Source organism: Amblyraja radiata, chromosome 5, assembly GCF_010909765.2.
Source record: "Amblyraja radiata isolate CabotCenter1 chromosome 5, sAmbRad1.1.pri, whole genome shotgun sequence".
Classification (NCBI taxonomy): domain Eukaryota; kingdom Metazoa; phylum Chordata; class Chondrichthyes; order Rajiformes; family Rajidae; genus Amblyraja; species Amblyraja radiata.
The window spans coordinates 13,256,298-13,274,920 of NC_045960.1; the positions used below are offsets into that span (position 1 = coordinate 13,256,298).

General features: G+C 46.6%; 1 protein-coding gene across 3 annotated transcripts in view; it reads right to left on the bottom strand.

Moving 5' to 3' along the window:
- The window catches only part of LOC116973009 (CSC1-like protein 2), a 135,763-nt gene that overhangs the window by 60,447 nt on the left and 56,693 nt on the right, over positions 1–18,623 (bottom strand). For 2 of the 3 annotated variants that reach the window (XM_033020643.1, XM_033020641.1), the window contains exons 2-5: positions 18,380–18,557; positions 9,949–10,028; positions 8,208–8,246; positions 5,357–5,447 (exon numbers count right to left, since the gene is read on the bottom strand). In XM_033020643.1, the coding sequence (XP_032876534.1) occupies positions 5,357–5,447; positions 8,208–8,246; positions 9,949–10,028; positions 18,380–18,535 (366 nt within the window). In that variant the 5' untranslated portion in view covers positions 18,536–18,557. The remainder of the gene's footprint in view (positions 1–5,356; positions 5,448–8,207; positions 8,247–9,948; positions 10,029–18,379; positions 18,558–18,623) is intronic. The other variant, XM_033020642.1, reaches the window with a different exon arrangement.

The window sequence follows — 18,623 nt, forward strand, 5'->3', positions numbered from 1 at the left end:
TCCATCCAGACTGCACCCGTCGTCAGTATGGAACCTGGGTCTCCGGCGCTGTGAGGCAGCAACTCTACCGCTGCGCCACCGTGCCACTTATCGTACAAAAGCGTTCAGTGAAACCGCCACTGAGTCTACACTTGGTCTTGCCAATGTAAAGCAATTCAAGGCACCTCATTTGAGACAGAAATGGACCGGGTTGGCCCAACAATTGCACTCCTACATTGGATAGAAATGAGTGCATCTAAGCCCCATTCTGGAGAGTTGAGTTCATAACGCTGCCTGGCTTCCTAAAGGCCACAAACTAGCCGGCGCACTTCCTAGATGAAGGCAGCAACTGCTTTTCATGGGACCTCCTGAGATTGTGAAGGGCTGTAAAAAGACCAACTCTAGCCTGATACTTTAAACTATACGCACGCAGGCCATTTCAAACGTTTGAACATTTAAACTTTGTTGACCATTGACCGATTCTGCTGGACAAGAATGATTGCCATGGCAAGTCAAGTCAAGTCAAGAGAGTTTGTCATGTGTCCCAGATAGAACAATGACATTCTTGCTTGCTGCAGCACAATAGCATATTGTAAGCAAAAATACAGGACAGTTCAGTTCAATATACACATAAATAAGCAGATAAAGTGCAATAGGACATGGGCTCGTTAGTATAACCTTGCTATTTCATGCACAAACCGAGAAAAAAAAAAAAAAAAAAAAGTATGCCAAATACACTGGACCACTGGCAGTAGCTCATGGATTAATGATGCTTCTTCATCCCCTATCTGAACTCTGGAGTTCCAAAGCTTCAAAGAAGTATATAAAATTATGAGGGGCTTAGATAGAGTAGCAAGTCAGAACCATTTTGCCCAGGGTGGAAATGTCAAAGGCTAGAGGGCAGAGCTGTAAGGTGCAAGTAACAAAGTTTAAAGGAGATGTGCGGGACAAGTTTAAAAAAATAACAGTGTGGTGGGTGCCTGGAACGAGTTGCAAGGGATGGTGGTGGAGGCAGATTAGACAGCGGAATTTAAGAGGCTTTTGGATAGGCACATGGATGTGCAGTGAATGGAGGAATGTGGTTCATGTGCAGGTGGAGGAGATGGCTTTAACTTGGCATCATGTTCAGCACGGCCACTGTGGGCCGAAGGGCCTGTCCTGTGCTGTACTGTTCTATAGGTGTTAATATTGCAATGAGTGATGGCTGACCCACAGATGTTGCCTGGCCTGCAGTGTTCCTCCAGCAGTTTTATTCCCCCCACACATACAAAATCTGTGGAAGTTAATTAAATCACGCACTTAAACTCGGTAACAGAAGACAATAGGATGCACAACTACGTAGCCCACTGCAGACACAGTCTAACTGTTCAGATCAAAATTGTTAGATGTTACGATACCACGTCCAACATCATGACTGGCACCACTCACCAGCTATTGATACGGTAACAACCATTTGATGTCTGGGTTTGCACAGAGTCTGTCATGACATTGTGGTTCTACACTGAGCTTTAATTCACTTGGCGAGCCCTCATGTTAAACACAGACCTTGCAAACAGCATGTAGCGGAAGCAGTCATGCTAAAAGATCACCATCAGACTGGCAGCTTTGTAAATAGTATGCAGCATATTTAGAACAAACCGTTAGAGATAGTTTTTCCGCTGGCGTGTTGGAGGTTGCAGGGAGGCCTGATCGAAGTATATAGTATTATGAGAGGCATAGATAGGGTAGATGAGAGGCATAGATGGGGTAGCCAGTCAGAAGCTTTACCCAGGGTACAAACGTCAAGGACTAGAGGGTATAGCTTATCAGTGAGAGGGCAAAGTGTAATGGAACAAGTTATTTTCACAGAATGGAAAGTGGTGCTTGCCTGGAATGCGCTGTCAGGTGTGGTAATCAGGCGAGGCAGATAAGATAGCGTTGTTTACGAGGTTTGCAGCTGCACATGGACATGCAGGGAAAGGAGGGATATGGATCACATGCAGGCAGAGGAGGTTCGTTTAACTAGCATCATGTTTGTCCTGGATATTGTGGGCCGATGGGTCTGTTCTGTGCTGTACTGTTCTATACTCCTTGAAGGACGTGGGTGAACCAGATTGATTTTTCTGATGATCTGTTGGGAGGGGCAAAGTTTAAAGGAGTTGTATGGGGCAGATATTTGTACACAGGGGGCCTGGAACACTCTGCCAGGGGCAGTGGTGGAGGCAGATACGATCGTGGCAGTTAAGATGCTTTGGAGATAGGCACATGGACATGCAGGGAATGGATCATGTTCAGGCAGAGGAGTTTAGTTTAACTTGCCATCATGTTCAGCATGGACATTGAGTACAGCCAGTTCCTATACAGTACTATATTGTTCTGTGTGGTTTAAAGGGATATGGGCCAAATATGATCAGAAGAGGCTAACTCCATAAGGATCACGAGCAGGTAGTTGAGTTTACTTTAACATGGCACCATGTTGGTCACAGACATTGTGGGCCGAAGGGCCTCTTCCTGCAGGAAGCCACTGGCCAGTCCCTATTCTAAGGAGCACAATCCTGTCAAACCCACTCCCCAACTCTTTCCTCCCAGCCCTGCAAATTATTTCACTAACGTTTATCCAGCTCTCTTTTGAAAGCACTTAAAGCTAAGTTTCCATCATCTTGACAGACAGCTGTATTGACAACTTCAGGCTGTAGAAAGAAGGCACTGCAGATGTCAGTTTACAAGGAAATCATGTGTAAAATCATTTGAGGAATAGATCGGGTGGATGCACAGTCTCTTGCTCACAGTAGGTGAATCGAGGACCCAGAGGACATAAGTTTAAGGTCAAGGGGAAAAGATTTAATAGGATCTGAGTGGTAACATTTTCACACAAAGGATGGTGGGTGCATTGAACAAGCTGCCAGAGTAGGTGGTTGAGGCAGGGACTATCCTAACGTTTAAGAAACAGTTGGACAGGTACATGGATAAGACAGGTTTGGAAGGATATGGACCAAGCGCGGGCAGGTGTGGCTGGGATATTATTGGCCGGTAAGGCCTGATTCCACAGTATCACTCTATGAAAGACAAAATGCTGGAGTCAATGAGCGGGTCCAGCAACATCCTTAAAGAACATTTTCGGTCAGGACCAGTCGTCAAACCTCAACTCCAGGCTGTCTCAGATTAAAACAAGTTTTCCATCATTTTAATATGCATTGGCAAAATTATTTAAATTTGATGGGGGTTTCTGACCTGAAACGTCACCTATCTATGTTCTCCAGGGATGCTGAGTTACTCCGGCAGTTTGTGTCCAGTTGTGTATTAACCAGCATCTGCAGTTCCTTGTCTCTACATCAGAACAAAGCCGTTCCGTGTAATTCATTGCTGATCTGTCCTAGGTCTTCTCTTTCATGTCAATTCCCTCAATTCTTTGATCTTTCAACATATCGCAATGTTCAAGCAGCATTTCAACAAGTACATGGATAGGATAGGTTTAGAGGGATATGGGCCAAACGCAGGCAGGTGGGACCAGTGTAGATGGGGCATGTGAGTCTGCGTGGGCAAGTGTGGGCAAAAGGGTCTATTTCCATGCTGTATGACTGACTGACAAAAAATGTAGCTTCCTCTTTAATTACCCTTATGGTTTAAGATACACAAGCCTCAGTCACTTCCAGTATATAGTACTGAACAACACAAATTAACAGTAACATTGACAAATATTCCGTCTCCTTTCATGTTCTGTCCTTGAAGTACTGATCAACAATGTACCTACATAATACCAGATTAATCTTTGTACTCTTGTAAAACAAAACGTGATTGCAGATGGTACATTTGGCAACCTTTGTAAATCTATAAAAAGAATATGGGCTTTACTTGATCAAGTCGGCATCTTGCCCTTGGGTTAAATAATGGAATGCAATGACCCAGCAATACACCTCTATTATGTTTTGAAAAGAATACCGATGAATTTTTTCAAATTAACGTGTTGCAAAAAGAACAGTCGGCAGTACTTGGACGTAGTCTCACGTCAAGGTCAAGGTCATTATCTGGAACGAGGGGTTTATCTTCTAGATACAGCGGAGAAACACCGAGATACACCGAGTCCGCGCCGAACAGCGATCCCCGCACATTAACACTATGGACAATTTACAATCACACCAAGCTAATTAACTTACAAACCTGTTAAGTATTTGGAGTGTGGGAGGAAACCGGAGATCCTGGAGAAAACCCACGCAGGTCATGGGGAGAACGTACAAGCTCCGTGTAGACAAGCGCCCGTAGTCAGGATGGAACCCTGGTCTCTGGCGTTGCGAGGCAGCAAGTCTACCGCTGTGCCACGGCGCCGGCTCAATGTGGTAGTGCCAGACTCAAGCAGCATAAAAATAGGCCATTCAGCTTCTGTGCCGAAGCTGTTCAAGTGTTCTCTCTCATCAGGCAGAAGATCAAGGCGTAAAAGCACATTCAATCAGATTCAGGAACAGCTTCATCCTCGCTATTATCGGACTACTCAAGAGTCCTCTCACAAGCTAAGGGTGTAGTCCCGATCTTTCAACTTACCCCATTGCGGGCATTGGGCTTTTTCCTCTGTAATTGCCATGCCAGAACACGATATTCTGCATTTTGGTATGTTTCTCTTTGTACTACCTGGCATATTTGTACGTCAGAGATTCGTACCACACTGGACAGCACAGTTAGGTCTTTTGGCCACAGAGTCAACCATTAAGCTTATCTATACTAATTCCACTCCATTGCTACACTGATAAACCTACGCTCTCTAGTTTTAGACTTTGTACTGTTGGAAATGTGTGTTGGCTATTTTGTGGGCCCCCCTCGGTCATGGCTGACCATGGGTGATGCATCCTGGTCGGATGCAAGCCTGGGCGATGTCATACGGAGGACAAGCAGTTGGCCATGCAGCACGTCTCCCCCCACCTCTCCACATCGCTGATCGATCCAAAGGAACAGCAGGGCCATTACAGTTTGGCACCAGCGCCATCGCAGGAGCTGCCAGAGCGAGGTTGTAGACATCGACGAACCGCCTTAGGAGCTCCGACTCCAGATTTTCTTGAGGTTTACTCCTGGAGCCTTTTCCATGATTGGATATGGCCACACGGCAGTGGAGGTTTTAGATCAGAGTTTCCTCTCTCCTAGATGGAATGCCTTCCCAGGCTGACGAACCCCATCTGGTTATCTATACCTTGTATAACTGGTTACGTTGCCCTCAGCCTCCTTACCATCTTAACTGTGCTAACATCTTCAAGGATCCTTGGACGTATACCAATGTTGTTCTTCTCTTTAGTGTACTTAGCAAAATCTTTCTCACTTGGCTGGAATAAAATTCACCTTTACAATAAAAGATAAAATGCATTTCTTCTGTAAATGTAATTCTGATCCAGAAAGCAAAGGCAACGTTACTCACATTATCCCTCTGATCATAGTCAACTGAGCTTGACACGGAGGTCAGGCGCTCATATCGGTCATGGTTCTCCGAATGCAAAGCCGAAGCCACACTGAGGGACAAAACAAGAGTAGAGGCAGTCATCAGCACACAATCACTCCACTAATACTCAGTAAGCTAGCATCAGTGGCATTAACACAGTGCAGCAGGGCTCCAAGTGGCTTTTATGCCTGAACTAGGATTTGCTTCAATGGTTCGTGTGCATTCGGTGATCCTGATGTAGCCTCATAAGGTCATGTGATAGGACTAGAATTAGGCCATTTGGCCCATCACGTTTGCTCTGCCATTCAATCATGGCTGATCTAACGCTCCCTCCTAACCCCATTCCCCTGCCTTCTCCCCTGACGCCTGTACTAATCAAGATTCTACATATCTTTGCCTTAAAAATGTCCACTGATTTTGCCTCCACAGCCCTCTGTGGCAAAGGATTCCACAGATGCACCACCCTCGGAATTACTTCCTAAGTGAGCGCCCTTTAATTCCGAGGCTATGACATCTAGTCCCAGACTCTCCCACTAGTGGAAACATCCTTTCCACATCCACTCTATCCAAGCTCTATCCAGGCCTCCAAGAGACCAAGCAACTGTTTCTCCATCAGGGATACTAGATCTCCCAGCTGCAAACCACTTTAATTCCCCTCCCATTCCCACACTGACGTCTCTGTCCTGGGCCTCCTCCATTCCCAGGTACAGCCCTTCATCTCCCGTTTGGGTAGCTTTCAACCCAATAGTTGTGGACATTCATCTCTCCAATTTTAAGTAATAACTCACCAACCCCTCACCTCTTCTCCTTGCCCCTCTCCCACCCCAGTTTGAGCAATTTGTAAACACGATCTCCCACCAACTTAATCACCCTGCTCTTTTCCGCTCAGTACACTCATCTCCCATTTCCGAGTCCCCATTTTCTGTCCACCTCCCACCACTATCCCCTCCCACCCATATCCCTTCCGCTGGTTCGACATTTCACTCCTCATCCAACGGTCTTTTTTTCTTTTTCACATTTAGCCTTTGTCACTTACTCCACCAAGCAAACCCTCTCATTTCCCAGACTTTGTTTTCCAACTTTCACCCCCCTACTTCATCAGTCTGAAGGGCCTCAACCCAAAATATTGTCGGTCCATTCCCTCCACAGATACAGCCTGCCCCGCTGAGATCTTCCAACACCATCTTTTGCTTCAGCGGCATTGCCAAACGTCAAAGAGTGCAATTCAACTGCTGTCTGCTTGCAAGCAGTGACTTGCGCATCCTTTGTTGAGTGATTTTGACACAAATAATAATGGTGCCACTAATTATATCGTGTTTTGGTAGCGAAATGTTTTTGCCGTGAAGTGCTGAAGAATTAATTGCTTTGTCACCTCAAATACAATGTGAACGTGAACTGCAGTGAACATATCAGTACTGGCTCCCTGTTGCTGGGGTGCTGTTGCTAAAGAAACGAGACCTGCTGACACTCCAGATAATGTCACATCAACACGGAATCACTTTACCAATCACCAACTGCAGTAGCTCATCTGCTGCCAACATGTGCAATTTGCAAGGGAAGAGACAGAGGTTAGATAGTGGTTACGATCCCAAGAGTCATGGACCATTGCAAATAGTCATCATTCAAGAGAGGAAAAATGGGAAGAAAGGGTGATGTTCAGATGGTGCTTCCAAACAAGGAACATCCTGCAGTCCAAGGGCTGGTGATACTGGAAGAGTTTGCTGCAATATCCAAAGCTCCAAATGTCATCGTATTTCCAATCTCCGAGCAGACCATTCAATTTCAATTGTTGTCTCTGACCAATTGATACTTGATTGATAAATTTTGCCTCAGTGGTAGCAATGCGACTTATTAAATCAATAGGATTACGAGTTCCCCAAACCCATAATTTTCAGTACTGCTCCGAAGGGCTGCTGCACCAGAGGTCCGCTCTTTCAGACAAATTATTAAAGATGCCAGCTTTCGTACAGCCGATGGGTCATCCTTCAACCAATATTGCCACAGAGGCTGGTGGGTTTATGGAACAAGCTGCCAGAGGTGGTGGTTGAGGCAGATACGATCACACCCGGGTCCCTAGCACTGAGGCAATTTACATTGAGGATGACACCACCTCATTTTACTGCTGGAATGTTGTACCCAGGAGAGAATGATTTGAAGTTCTTCGCCGAGATGGCTGAACGTAGCAAATCACACGAATGCACTTGTGTTCAGCAACTCATCCACACTCTCGCTGTTAAACTGCAGGAAGCCCAAGTGAACATCACCGACCGAGATCACTTAAACATGTTTTAATACCAGGAGGCAGCCATGCAATGCGTGCACCTTGTGAGGAGCTTGTTGGTGTACCGTACTGAGCCAGGATTATGCAATGAATCAGAAAACAAGCTCGGCACCCTTCACCCCCCCCCACCACCACCAATCGATTCCCTCTTTACTGCAAGGTACTTTTGAGATTTGTTACATTGAAGTATCCAGTAGACGACTGCTGGAGTTGTGGGCAGGAAGCAAGCAGTGCTTGCTAACGTCCCATTGCAATGCACGTGACGTATTCCAATACAAGTCATATTTAGGTTTGGACATCAGGGGGGTAAACCTACTGCAGCTTCTCACATGGGCACTGGACAGCAAGCGCTGATGGAGACGCAGTTATATTATAGAATATAGAATCCATACAGTGCACTAGCCAGAGTTTTATTACACACCAGTAGCACCCTTACTGAAGAACCATTAGTACCAATTCAACCCAGAGAGCACGTAAATGAAAAAGTGGTTAATATTATCACAGACCACGGGAGAGAACTAAAATGGAAAAAATAAACCTCAAACATACTATTCCCGCTCTTCCGCTCGTAGTTTCCCACGTCTCTTTCTAGAGAATGTAAAAGAGAGGCCTTAAAAACACAGACTGAATGAAAAAAATCCAACTTTACCTGAAAAGCCAGTAGAAGAACTTAAAATAAGGTGTGTGAGGGCTTCTTGTCTTTGTGTCCCTCTAATGAAGTCCATGAAAATGGTCTACCAGCATCAACAGTTCGGCAAATTGGAGATTATTGTAAGAGGCCTCTAAAGATAATGTCTGCTTCCACACAAACAAGCAGCACAAGATCATTTCCACGAACACAACCCTACACCAGCCCCAATCCAAAGTGAGAGATCAACATGATGCTCCAGGCAATTGCTTTTTATGAACATCAACAACTGGAGCACATCACACTGACGCCCGATGAACTTCTCTCGTGGTGATCCAATGAGGTTTTGAAAATTCTGTGTCCGGCACATTCATCAAAACAAACACCACAAGGAACTGCAGATGCTGGGGGTACTCAGCGGGTTGGACAGCAGGCGACAAAGGAATTGATGGGCGACGTTTCGAGCCGGGACCCTTCTTCACAGTGACGACGGGTCCTGACCTGAAACGTTGTCTGTCCACGCCCTCTAGAGATGCTGCCTGACCTGCGGAGCTACTCCAGTCCATTCTTCAGAAAACTAGCCGTTGCTAGGCCCTACACAGAATAGAAACATAGAAAATAGGCGCAGGAGTAGGCCATTCGGCCCTTTGAGCCAGCACCGGAGCTTGGAGCCAGACTGAGATATGAAGTCATACAGCACAGGAATCAGCCATTCAGATTTCTGTACCTGGATGGTCAGGGGGAAGCCACCCTGTGTTGTACTGCTCTATGTTCAAGTCTAGCTCCCCCCCCCCCCCCCCCTTACAACTTCTAAATGTTAGTACAGACCTATTGAAGAATAAATCATATTACTTGACCTCACCCAGAATGGTGGTAGGCCAGACAAATGAATGAGAGGTGAGCTTTCCAAGTGGAATTATTCCAGATTTTTGGCTTGTATCTCACGTGACAATGGGAAAAAAAAGACTTTGTGTGTAGAGCAATGACCAGATCCCATCAGCAGTCACTTTTGGGGGACATCAGGAGTGATAGAATCATCTTAAAGGCATCCTAGATTCACCAATGAACCAGGGGTTGAAGAACAGTTTGTCTAAAGTAGGGAACAGTTTGAATTAGTTTATAATAGTGAAGGGGTCACCTACTAAATTATTTTTTTAAATTATAACAGATTTGGGTTGGATGCACAGAACCTGTTGCTGCAAGTGGGATAGCCGCAACAAGACGGCACAAAATCACACCTGCCGGTAAGAATATTGACTCCTCTAATTTCAAGTAACTCCTGCATTCCCTCCCCACCCTAGTCATCCAACTAGTTCTACTCTTCACATCCCCCCCCCCCCCCCCCCCCCCCGGCCACATCTATCTTTCTGTCTGAAGAACACGAAACATCACCTAATCCTTCTATTAATTAATTTATTTTCCGCTTATTTATTTATTTATAGTCCGTTTATCTTGAAGTGAAATCAGAAACATCCATCACCTCTCTCAGACAAACATGCACACAATCTGCAGATCAGTCTTTTTCTGGGCGACTGAAGGAATAGAGAACCATGTTCAACATTATAAAACATTTAAAACAACATGTAAAAGGTTGGGAAGTACTGTTATCCTTCAACACATGCCAATAGTAACAGAAAGCGTAACACGGGTGCATGTTGTTACCTCTCAGAATCCGACACCAGTGCGAGACGCCCATAATCCCAGGCTACTTTCCGCAAAATTGAGAACACAAACAAGAGCACCTAAAATAAAAATAAAAACAAGATGAGAACTTAGCTAATGTCTAACATTCAACACATTGTCCATTCTACATTCAACGATTGTGCTAGTTTTAAATTGTGTTACTGAGATATGTACCATACAAGTAACGTGCCAGAGGATCTCAATAGGCCAGGCAGCATCAGTGGAGGGAATGGATAGGCAACGTTTCCCTTCATCGGGACCCTTCCCAGACTGATTGCACCTTCACATCCTGGCAGAACGTTTGACGGATGAGAGCATTTGACGGCAATGGGCCTGTACTCACTGGAGTTCAGGAGGATGATGGGTGGGGGTGGGGGGACCTCATTGAAACTTACTGAATATTGAAAGGCCTGGAGTGAGTGGATGTGGAGACGACCTTTCCACTCTTGTTAGAGTCTAGGACCAGAGGGCACAGCCTCAGAATTCCACAGATTAGTGAATCTGTGGAATTCATTGGCAGGATAGTTCCTCCGTTCGCTTCCCTGTATCCCTTCGCGATCACCTCTTCTCCAGCCATTACGAGTTCCACCCTCCCTGGGTCACTTGTTTCTGGCCCCGATTCGTTCTGGCCTTTTCCTACATCCAGCCCAACCCCTCCTTACTTTCAGTCTGAAGAAGGAATCTAACCTGCAAGGCCGGCCATCATTTTTCTCCAGAGATGCTGCCCGACCCGCCGAGTAATGCCCCTGTCCCACTTAGGAAACCTGAACGGAAACCTCTGGAGACTTTGCGCCCCACCCAAGGTTTCCGTGCGGTTCTCGGAGGTTGCAGGTGGTTGCCGGAGGTGGCAGGTAGTGGAAGCAGGTAGGGAGACTGACAAAGACCTCTGGGAACCGCACGGAAACCTTGGGTGGGGCGCAAAGTCTCCAGAGGTTTCCCCAAGTGGGACAGGGTCATTACTCCAGCATTTGGTGTCTATCCAAGGATAGAGCTGCCCTAGTCCTCACCTTCCACCCCACCAGGCATTGCATTCAATGGATCATTTCCGTCACCTAAAATAGAGTCCACCATCAGATATCTCCTCTTTCCCCTTCAGCCTCTTGCAGGGACTGTTCCATGGTCCACGCTTCCGTTCCCACCAACCACACCACTTATTGCAGCTCTTTGACTTGTAACCGCAGGTGTGACACTTGCCCTTTCACCTCGTCCCGTCACACCATCCAGGGACCCAGGCAACCCTTCAAGATGAAGCATCGATTCACTTCACTTCCTCTACTCTGTGTTTTACATTCGCTGTTCTCAATGTGCTCTCCTCTACACTGGGAGAAGCCAAACGCTTTGCAGAGCACCCATGTTCAATTATGTTGGGTGACGCAGCGGTAGAGTTGCTGCCTTACAGCATCAGAGACCCAGGTTCGATCCTGACTACGGATGCTGTCCGTACTGTGTTTGTACGTTCTCCCGTTTTTTTCCGGGATCTCCAGTTTCCTTCCACACTCCAAAAGACGTACAATTTTGTAGATTAATTGGCTTGGTAAATTTTTTTTACAATATCCTACAAACACAAGGAAAATTGTGAGTGTAAGGGGATCGCTGGTCGGAGCGGACTCGGTGGGCTGAAGGTCCCGTTTCCGTGTTGTATCTCTAAACTAAACCCACAATGGGAAGCCTGAACATTCTAGTGGCTACCATTGTAATTCTTCAGCCAACTCTGACCTATGGGTCTGTGGCTTCATGAACTATTACTAGGCCCAACACAAGCTTTAGGAATAGCATGTCTTCATCCCAGGCAGCTTTCTGTTCTTAATATTGCATTCTACTTCAGGTAAAATGTGTAGGAAGGAACTGCAGATGCTGGTTTAAACCGAAGATAGACACAAAATGCTGTAGTAACTCAGTCTGAAGAAGGGTCTCGACCCGAAACGTCACCCATTCCTTCTCTCCAGAGATGCTGCCTGTCCCGCTGGGTTACTCCAGCATTTTGTGTCTACCTCCGGTAATTTGACTTCTGTCTGTATTGGTTGTCCATCTGTGATACTGTTCGTTCCACACTCCCCCATCCCCCTCGCCATCCTTTCTCCTACCCCTCCGGTACAGAGTGCGTGCTAGCATGGCCTGCTGGGCGTGTCCACCTGCACTATATTTCACAACTCCTGCATTATTTTGTCCATGTTCTCACTCTCCAACTGCTCCCATTTACTAATCGACCAAATAATCCAGCTTACCCTTCTGGTCACCCTGGTGCTACCCAATCATAGGCATTCCCCCTACACGACCGTAACCAGTTGATTTTGTCTGCCTCCTCCATTGCCAGAGCAAGGCCAAAGGCAAACTGGAGAAATAGAACCTCATATTCCACTGGGGTAGCCTGCATCCCAACAGTATGAACAAAGAATTCTCCAATACCAGATAGCTAGCAAACCCCCTCCCCCTTCCTCCCACCCTCTGCCTGGACTCGTACCCATTTCTCCTCCCCACCATTCTGACTACATTTCTTCCTCTAGCTTCACAATTTGCAATTCTTCGGCCTTGTTTAACCATCTGCATTTACATTTCTGACCTTTGCCCAACCACCTGCCTAACAAAAAAGGAAACCTTCACCTGCAATCACCAGGTTTTGTCCTGCCCCTCCTCTCTTCCAGCTTTCTCCCCCACCCCTTTATGATCAATTGTTTTCCAGAGATGCTGCCCGGCCCGCTGAGGTACTCCAGCACTGTCTTTTTTTTCAAATATTTCTGGGGTGGGACGTAGGAAAGCCCTTTCAACGAACTGGCACAGGTAAGATGGGTCACACTTCCACATGTCTTCTTTTGTCTCCTTCCCAATTCTAAGGCTCTTTGACCTGAAACTAACTGTTTGTCCACTCACAGATGCTGCCGGACTACTGAGTATTTCCAGCATCAGCAATTTTTAATTGCAAGTACTGGTATAGTCAATATAGATGACCACAAAAGACATGGAGATATATTAGCAATGATTCAGAGGAAAACAAGGACAGTAATAGAGTTGAATTTGGCAAAAGTCAAACACTTAGTCCTCATCTCAACTTTACTTTCCAATGGGTCAATATAACTCCTTGCATTATTTATTATAATTGTTCTTGGGTTGCAATATGCTACCTATTCACAGTCTACTTCAAACAGACTTGAATTAGTGCAGCACAGGAACAGGCCCATCAGCCCATAATGTCCATGCCGAGCAGGATGCCAAGATTGAACTAATTCCTCCAGCCTGCAAGTGATCCAGCCTGCACATGATCCATATCCCTGCCTAAGAGTCTCCTAAACGCCACCAGATCATATCTGCCTCCACCATCATCCCTGGCAGTGTGTTCCAGGCCCCACTATTCTCTGTATCAAAAATAAAAGCCCCACACATCTCCTTTATACTTTGCCCATTTCACCTGAAAGCTACTGTATGTTCTCTAATCTTTGACATTTCCACCCTGGGAAATAGAAAGGTTCTGACTGCCTCGTTGTCTATGTCTCTCATTACCTTTCCTTACAACTAATACCCTTTAACCCCAGCAGCCTTCTGGTAAGCCGCTTCTGCACCTGCTGGGCTAAATTGTGGGCTCAAAGACGAGTACTGGGAGTTTTCTATTTGTAGGCAACCTGATTTGGAACACTACAAAACAGGAGACCATTTAGCACTTCAAGCCTACAGAGGGAGATATTTTATTTTGATTAGAAAAATCTTGCCCCAATTCTGATTAATATTCAGATCAGAGGTGCTGAAGCTCTGCAAGAGATTCGCAACCTTATTAAAAAAAACTGTTTACCTTTTTTCCTGACTTTTCAGTAGGGTTGCCAACTGTCCCGTATTAGCTGGGACATCCCATATATTGGGCTAAATTGGTTTGGCCCATACAGGACCGCCCTTGTCCCGTATTTGACTGCTACTACTCGGGTCGAGGGGACTGTCGGGTCGGAGCGCCGCGTCCGGCCCCGCCTCACCCGTCCCGACGTAGTGCAGCCCATGGAGTGCAGCAGCAGCACCTCGCCCGTGGCCCCGTCGGTCGGCAGCCCGGCCAGCTGTCCGACCTTCAGACCTTCGCTTACCGCCGACACCACCACCCCTCCTTCTCATGGCCGATCATCGGTTCATGAGTTGGATGCGGTGCCGGACTTTGCATATGACGTCGCACTTAAAGTCCCGCACCCAGGCCAACTTACCATTCGCCCAGCCACTGCCGAGTCGGCCAATGAATTGCCGTCGGGAATTTGGCCCTTATTTTGATCTCTTGTCCCTTATTTGGGAGTGAGAAAGTTGGCAACCCTACTTTTCAGATCCCCACGTTTAAGAGGTTTTGGATAGGCACATTGATATCCAGGGAACAGAGTCATCTGCAGGCAGAGGAGATTAGCTTAACTTGGCATTGTGTGTGGTTCAGACAATGTGGGCCTAATGATGTACTGTGATGTACTGCTCTGTGCTTAAACAAGGAACTGCAATACTAGTTTACACAAAAGGACACAAAGTGCTGGTGTTACTCAGCAGGTCAGGCAGCATCCCTGGAGAATACAGATAAGTGACATATCGGGTCAGGACACTTCTTCAGACATCAGTCTGAAGGATCCTGAACTGAAACGTGACCTGTACACTGATGTACATGTACCCAGCTCATCATTTTATTTTGGAGAAAAAGTCTGCAGTTGCTGGAATTTGATTAAACACAGAGTGCTGGAGGAACTCAGCAGGTCAGGCAGGATGGAATGAGCAGGCCAGGTTTTGGGTCAAGACCCTTCTTCAGGCTCTTAATCTATTTACCATTTATTTGTCCAATCTACAACCAGCAATTTACCCTGGAAATGTGATTATAAAAGGCAATATCTACACCGCACTTGTGCAAATGTGAGAACCATCAAGGGATTACTGATATATAAACAATGTAAAGACAAAAAAAAAAATCAAACAGAAATACTACTTAAACTGTAAATGTGGGATTTATGAAGCTTTGGGAATCAATGAATGGATAAATTAAAACCATAAGGTTATTTCAGTTCTAGGAGAGATTTATTCTATTTTATCTTCGCTAACACCCTGAACAGCTGCACAAGGAAGCAGGAGATTAGAATCAGCAATAAAGGTGATAAATGTTATATTTGAGTCGAGGTTATTTTTTTCCTGCCTCCAAACTGCAGGTGGTCCCTTTCTCCAGGGGATTTGGGGGGGTGGGGTGGGAGGGGGGGGGGGGGAGATAGAATGGAAAAGACGAAATGCAGAAGTTCTAGCACAACACAATTGACAGTGAAAATGCAAGGGACAAAAGCAGCCGTTCATCTACCTTGCAGATTTCTACCAACACCACCCTGAAACTGACGAATGTTGCTCTGGGCAATCTCACCTTTATGGTGCGATCGCTGGGGCTTGCAGCGGGATCATGGGCCAAGGGGTCTCAGGCCACATGTCTGTGTCGCCTGCTACTTGGATAGAGAGGGAACACACCAAATTCAAACAGGTGCTGGAGACGCAAGGAACTGCAGATGCTCGAACCTTGAGCAGAAACACAAAAGTGCTGGAGGAACCAGCAGGTCGGGCAGCATCGGTGGAGGGAATGGACAGGCAACGTTTTGGGCTGGGATCTTTCTTCAGTGATGGAGTAGTGGGGAAGGAAGCTGGAAAAGAGAGGTGGGTTTGAGGTAGGCAACAGGTGGACACCGGTGAGGGGAGAGGGGGCCAGCTAGATGCAGGAAGATTGCTCCCGATGTTGGGGAAGTCCAGGACAAGGGGTCACAGCTTAAGGATAAGGGGGAAATCCTTTAAAACCGAGATGAGAAGAACTTTTTTCAGACAGAGAGTGGTGAATCTCTGGAACTCTGTGCCACAGAGGGTAGTCGAGGCCAGTTCATTGGCTATATTTAAGAGGGAGTTAGATGTGGCCCTTGTGGCTAGGGGGATCAGAGGGTATGGAGAGAAGGCAGGTACTGGATACCGAGTTGGATGATCAGCCATGATCATATTGAATGGCGGTGCAGGCTCGAAGGGCCGAATGGCCTACTCCTGCACCTAATTTCTATGTTTCTATGTTTTGATGAGTGGCTAGTGACAGCTAGAGGGGAAAAGGGTTAGTGGTACACTTGCAGGTTAGGTGGCTAAGTGGCCGCTGTAACCTCCCCATGTGTTTAGTTTAGAGGTACAGAATGGAAACAGGTCCTCCAGCCACCGGTCTACGCCGACCATGGATCACCGGTTGACACTCGTTCGGTGTTGTCCCACTTTGTCATTCACTCATTACTAGGGGCAATTTACAGAGGCCAATTAACAATAGACAATAGGTGCAGGAGTAGGCCATTCGGCCATTCGAGCCATTCAATGTGATCATTCAGATTCAGATTCAACTTTAATTGTCATTGTCAGTGTACAGTACAGAGACAACGAAATGCAGTTAGCATCTCCCTGGAAGAGCAACATAGAATATGATTTCAATAAATAAATCTATTTACATGTATACAGACATAGTGTTTTTCCTGTGGGAGGAGTGTCCGGGGGGGGGGGGGGGGGGGGGGGGGGGGGGGGGGGGGGTGGGGGGGGGAGAGGTGATTGGCAGTCACCGAGGTACATTGTTGAGTAGAGTGACAGCCGCAGGGAAGAAGCTGTTCCTGGACCTGCTGGTCCGGCAACGGAGAGACCTGTAGCGCCTCCCGGATGGTAGGAGGGTAAACAGTCCATGGTTGGGATGAGAGCAGTCCTTGGCGATGCTGAGCGCCCTCCGCAGACAACGCTTGCTTTGGACAGACTCAATGGAGGGGAGCGAGGAACCGGTGATGCATTGGGCAATTTTCACCACCCTCTGCAGTGCTTTCCAGTCGGAGACAGAGCAGTTGCCATACCATACTGTGATACAGTTGGTAAGGATGCTCTCGATGGTGCAGCGGTAGAAGTTCACCAGGATCTGAGGAGACAGATGGACCTTCTTCAGTCTCCTCAGGAAGAAGAGACGCTGGTGAGCCTTCTTGATCAGAGTTGAGGTATTGTGGGTCCAAGAGAGGTCATCGGAGATATTGACCCCCAGGAACCTGAAGCTGGAAACACGTTCCACCTCCGTCCCGTTGATGTGGATGGGGGTGTGCGTGCCACCCCTAGACTTCCAGAAGTCTACAATGAGCTCCTTGGTCTTCTTGGAGTTAAGGGCCAGGTTGTTGTCAGCGTATCATGCTGCTAGGAGCTGGACCTCCTCCCTATAGGCCGACTCATCGTTGTTGCTGATGAGGCCAATCACTGTTGTATCATCTGCATACTTGATGATGGTGTTAGTACCATGTTCAGGTGTGCAGTCGTAGGTGAAGAGGGAGTAGAGGAGGGGGCTCAGCACACAGCCCTGTGGAACACCGGTGTTCAGGGTGAGGGTTGAAGAGGTGTGCTTGTCTAACCTAACAGACTGGGGTCTGTTGGTTAGAAAGTCCAGTATCCAGTTGCAGAGGGAGGGGTCGATGCCCAGGTTACCGAGTTTGGTGATCAGTTTAGAGGGTATAATGGTGTTGAATGCTGAGCTGTAATCGATGAACAGCATTCTTACGTAAGTGTCTCTGTTGTCGAGGGCTGATCATCCACAATCAGTACCCCGTTCCTGCCTTCTCTCCATATCCCTCGACTGCTATCTTTAAGAGCTCTATCTAACTCTCTTGAAAGCATCCAGAGAATTGGCCTCCACTGCCCTCATCCACACTCACAACTTTGGGTGAAAAAGTATTTCCTCATCTCTGTTCTAAATGGCCTACCCTTTATTCTTAAACTGTGGCCCCCGGTTCTGGACTCTCCCAACATCGGGAACAGGGAGTTAGATGTGGCCCTTGTGGCTGAAGGGATCAGGGGGTATGGAGAGAAGGCAGGTACAGGATACTGAGTTGGATGATCAGCCATGATCACATTGAATGGCGGTGCAGGCTCGAAGGGCCGAATGGCCTACTGCTGCACCTATTTTCTATGTTTCTAACATGTTTCCTGCCTCTAGTGTGTCCAAACCCTAAATAATCTTATATGTTTCAATAAGATCACCTCTCATCCTTCTAAACTCTAGAGTATACAAGCCCAGCCGCTCCATTCTAACCTACAAGACACAAAATGCTAACTCAGCGGGTCAGGCAGCATCCCAGGAAATCAGGATAGGTGACGTTTCGGGTCAGCACCCTTCTTCAGACTGATTGCAGGGGTGGGAGGAGAATGTTCAAGAACAGACAACACTAGTAACTGGGCCCTGCCTGAAGTAGTTGTGCTGTCAGTGGTAATACCCTTACAGCTACCTCAAATTGGAAATTCCCTGTATCGTCCACCGATATGAGCAAGATCAGTAGCAGTGTCTTTTGAATGGATCGTTTTTTTTTTTGTTTTTTTTTTAAAAACAAATTTGACAATTTTTACATTTTATTTTAACATTTTTAACATACCAATCCAAAACATGCACACTTACCAAAAAGCACATAAAATCTAGTGCAAGAACTGTAGGAACCCCTCCGAAGGGCAGGCCTTGCAACACAGTACTTCTTATCCGAGCACTGTAGCAGTAGGTTAAATTAGAATTCACCGTCACTCTGGAGCTAGTGGTTGGCTCTAAATTAAATGTCATCTTTATTTCTTCATTATCTTAACTGCAAAGAAAAAGACAGACACCACTAAATGTAAGTCCTGACATCTTCAATGCCCTCCATAATGCT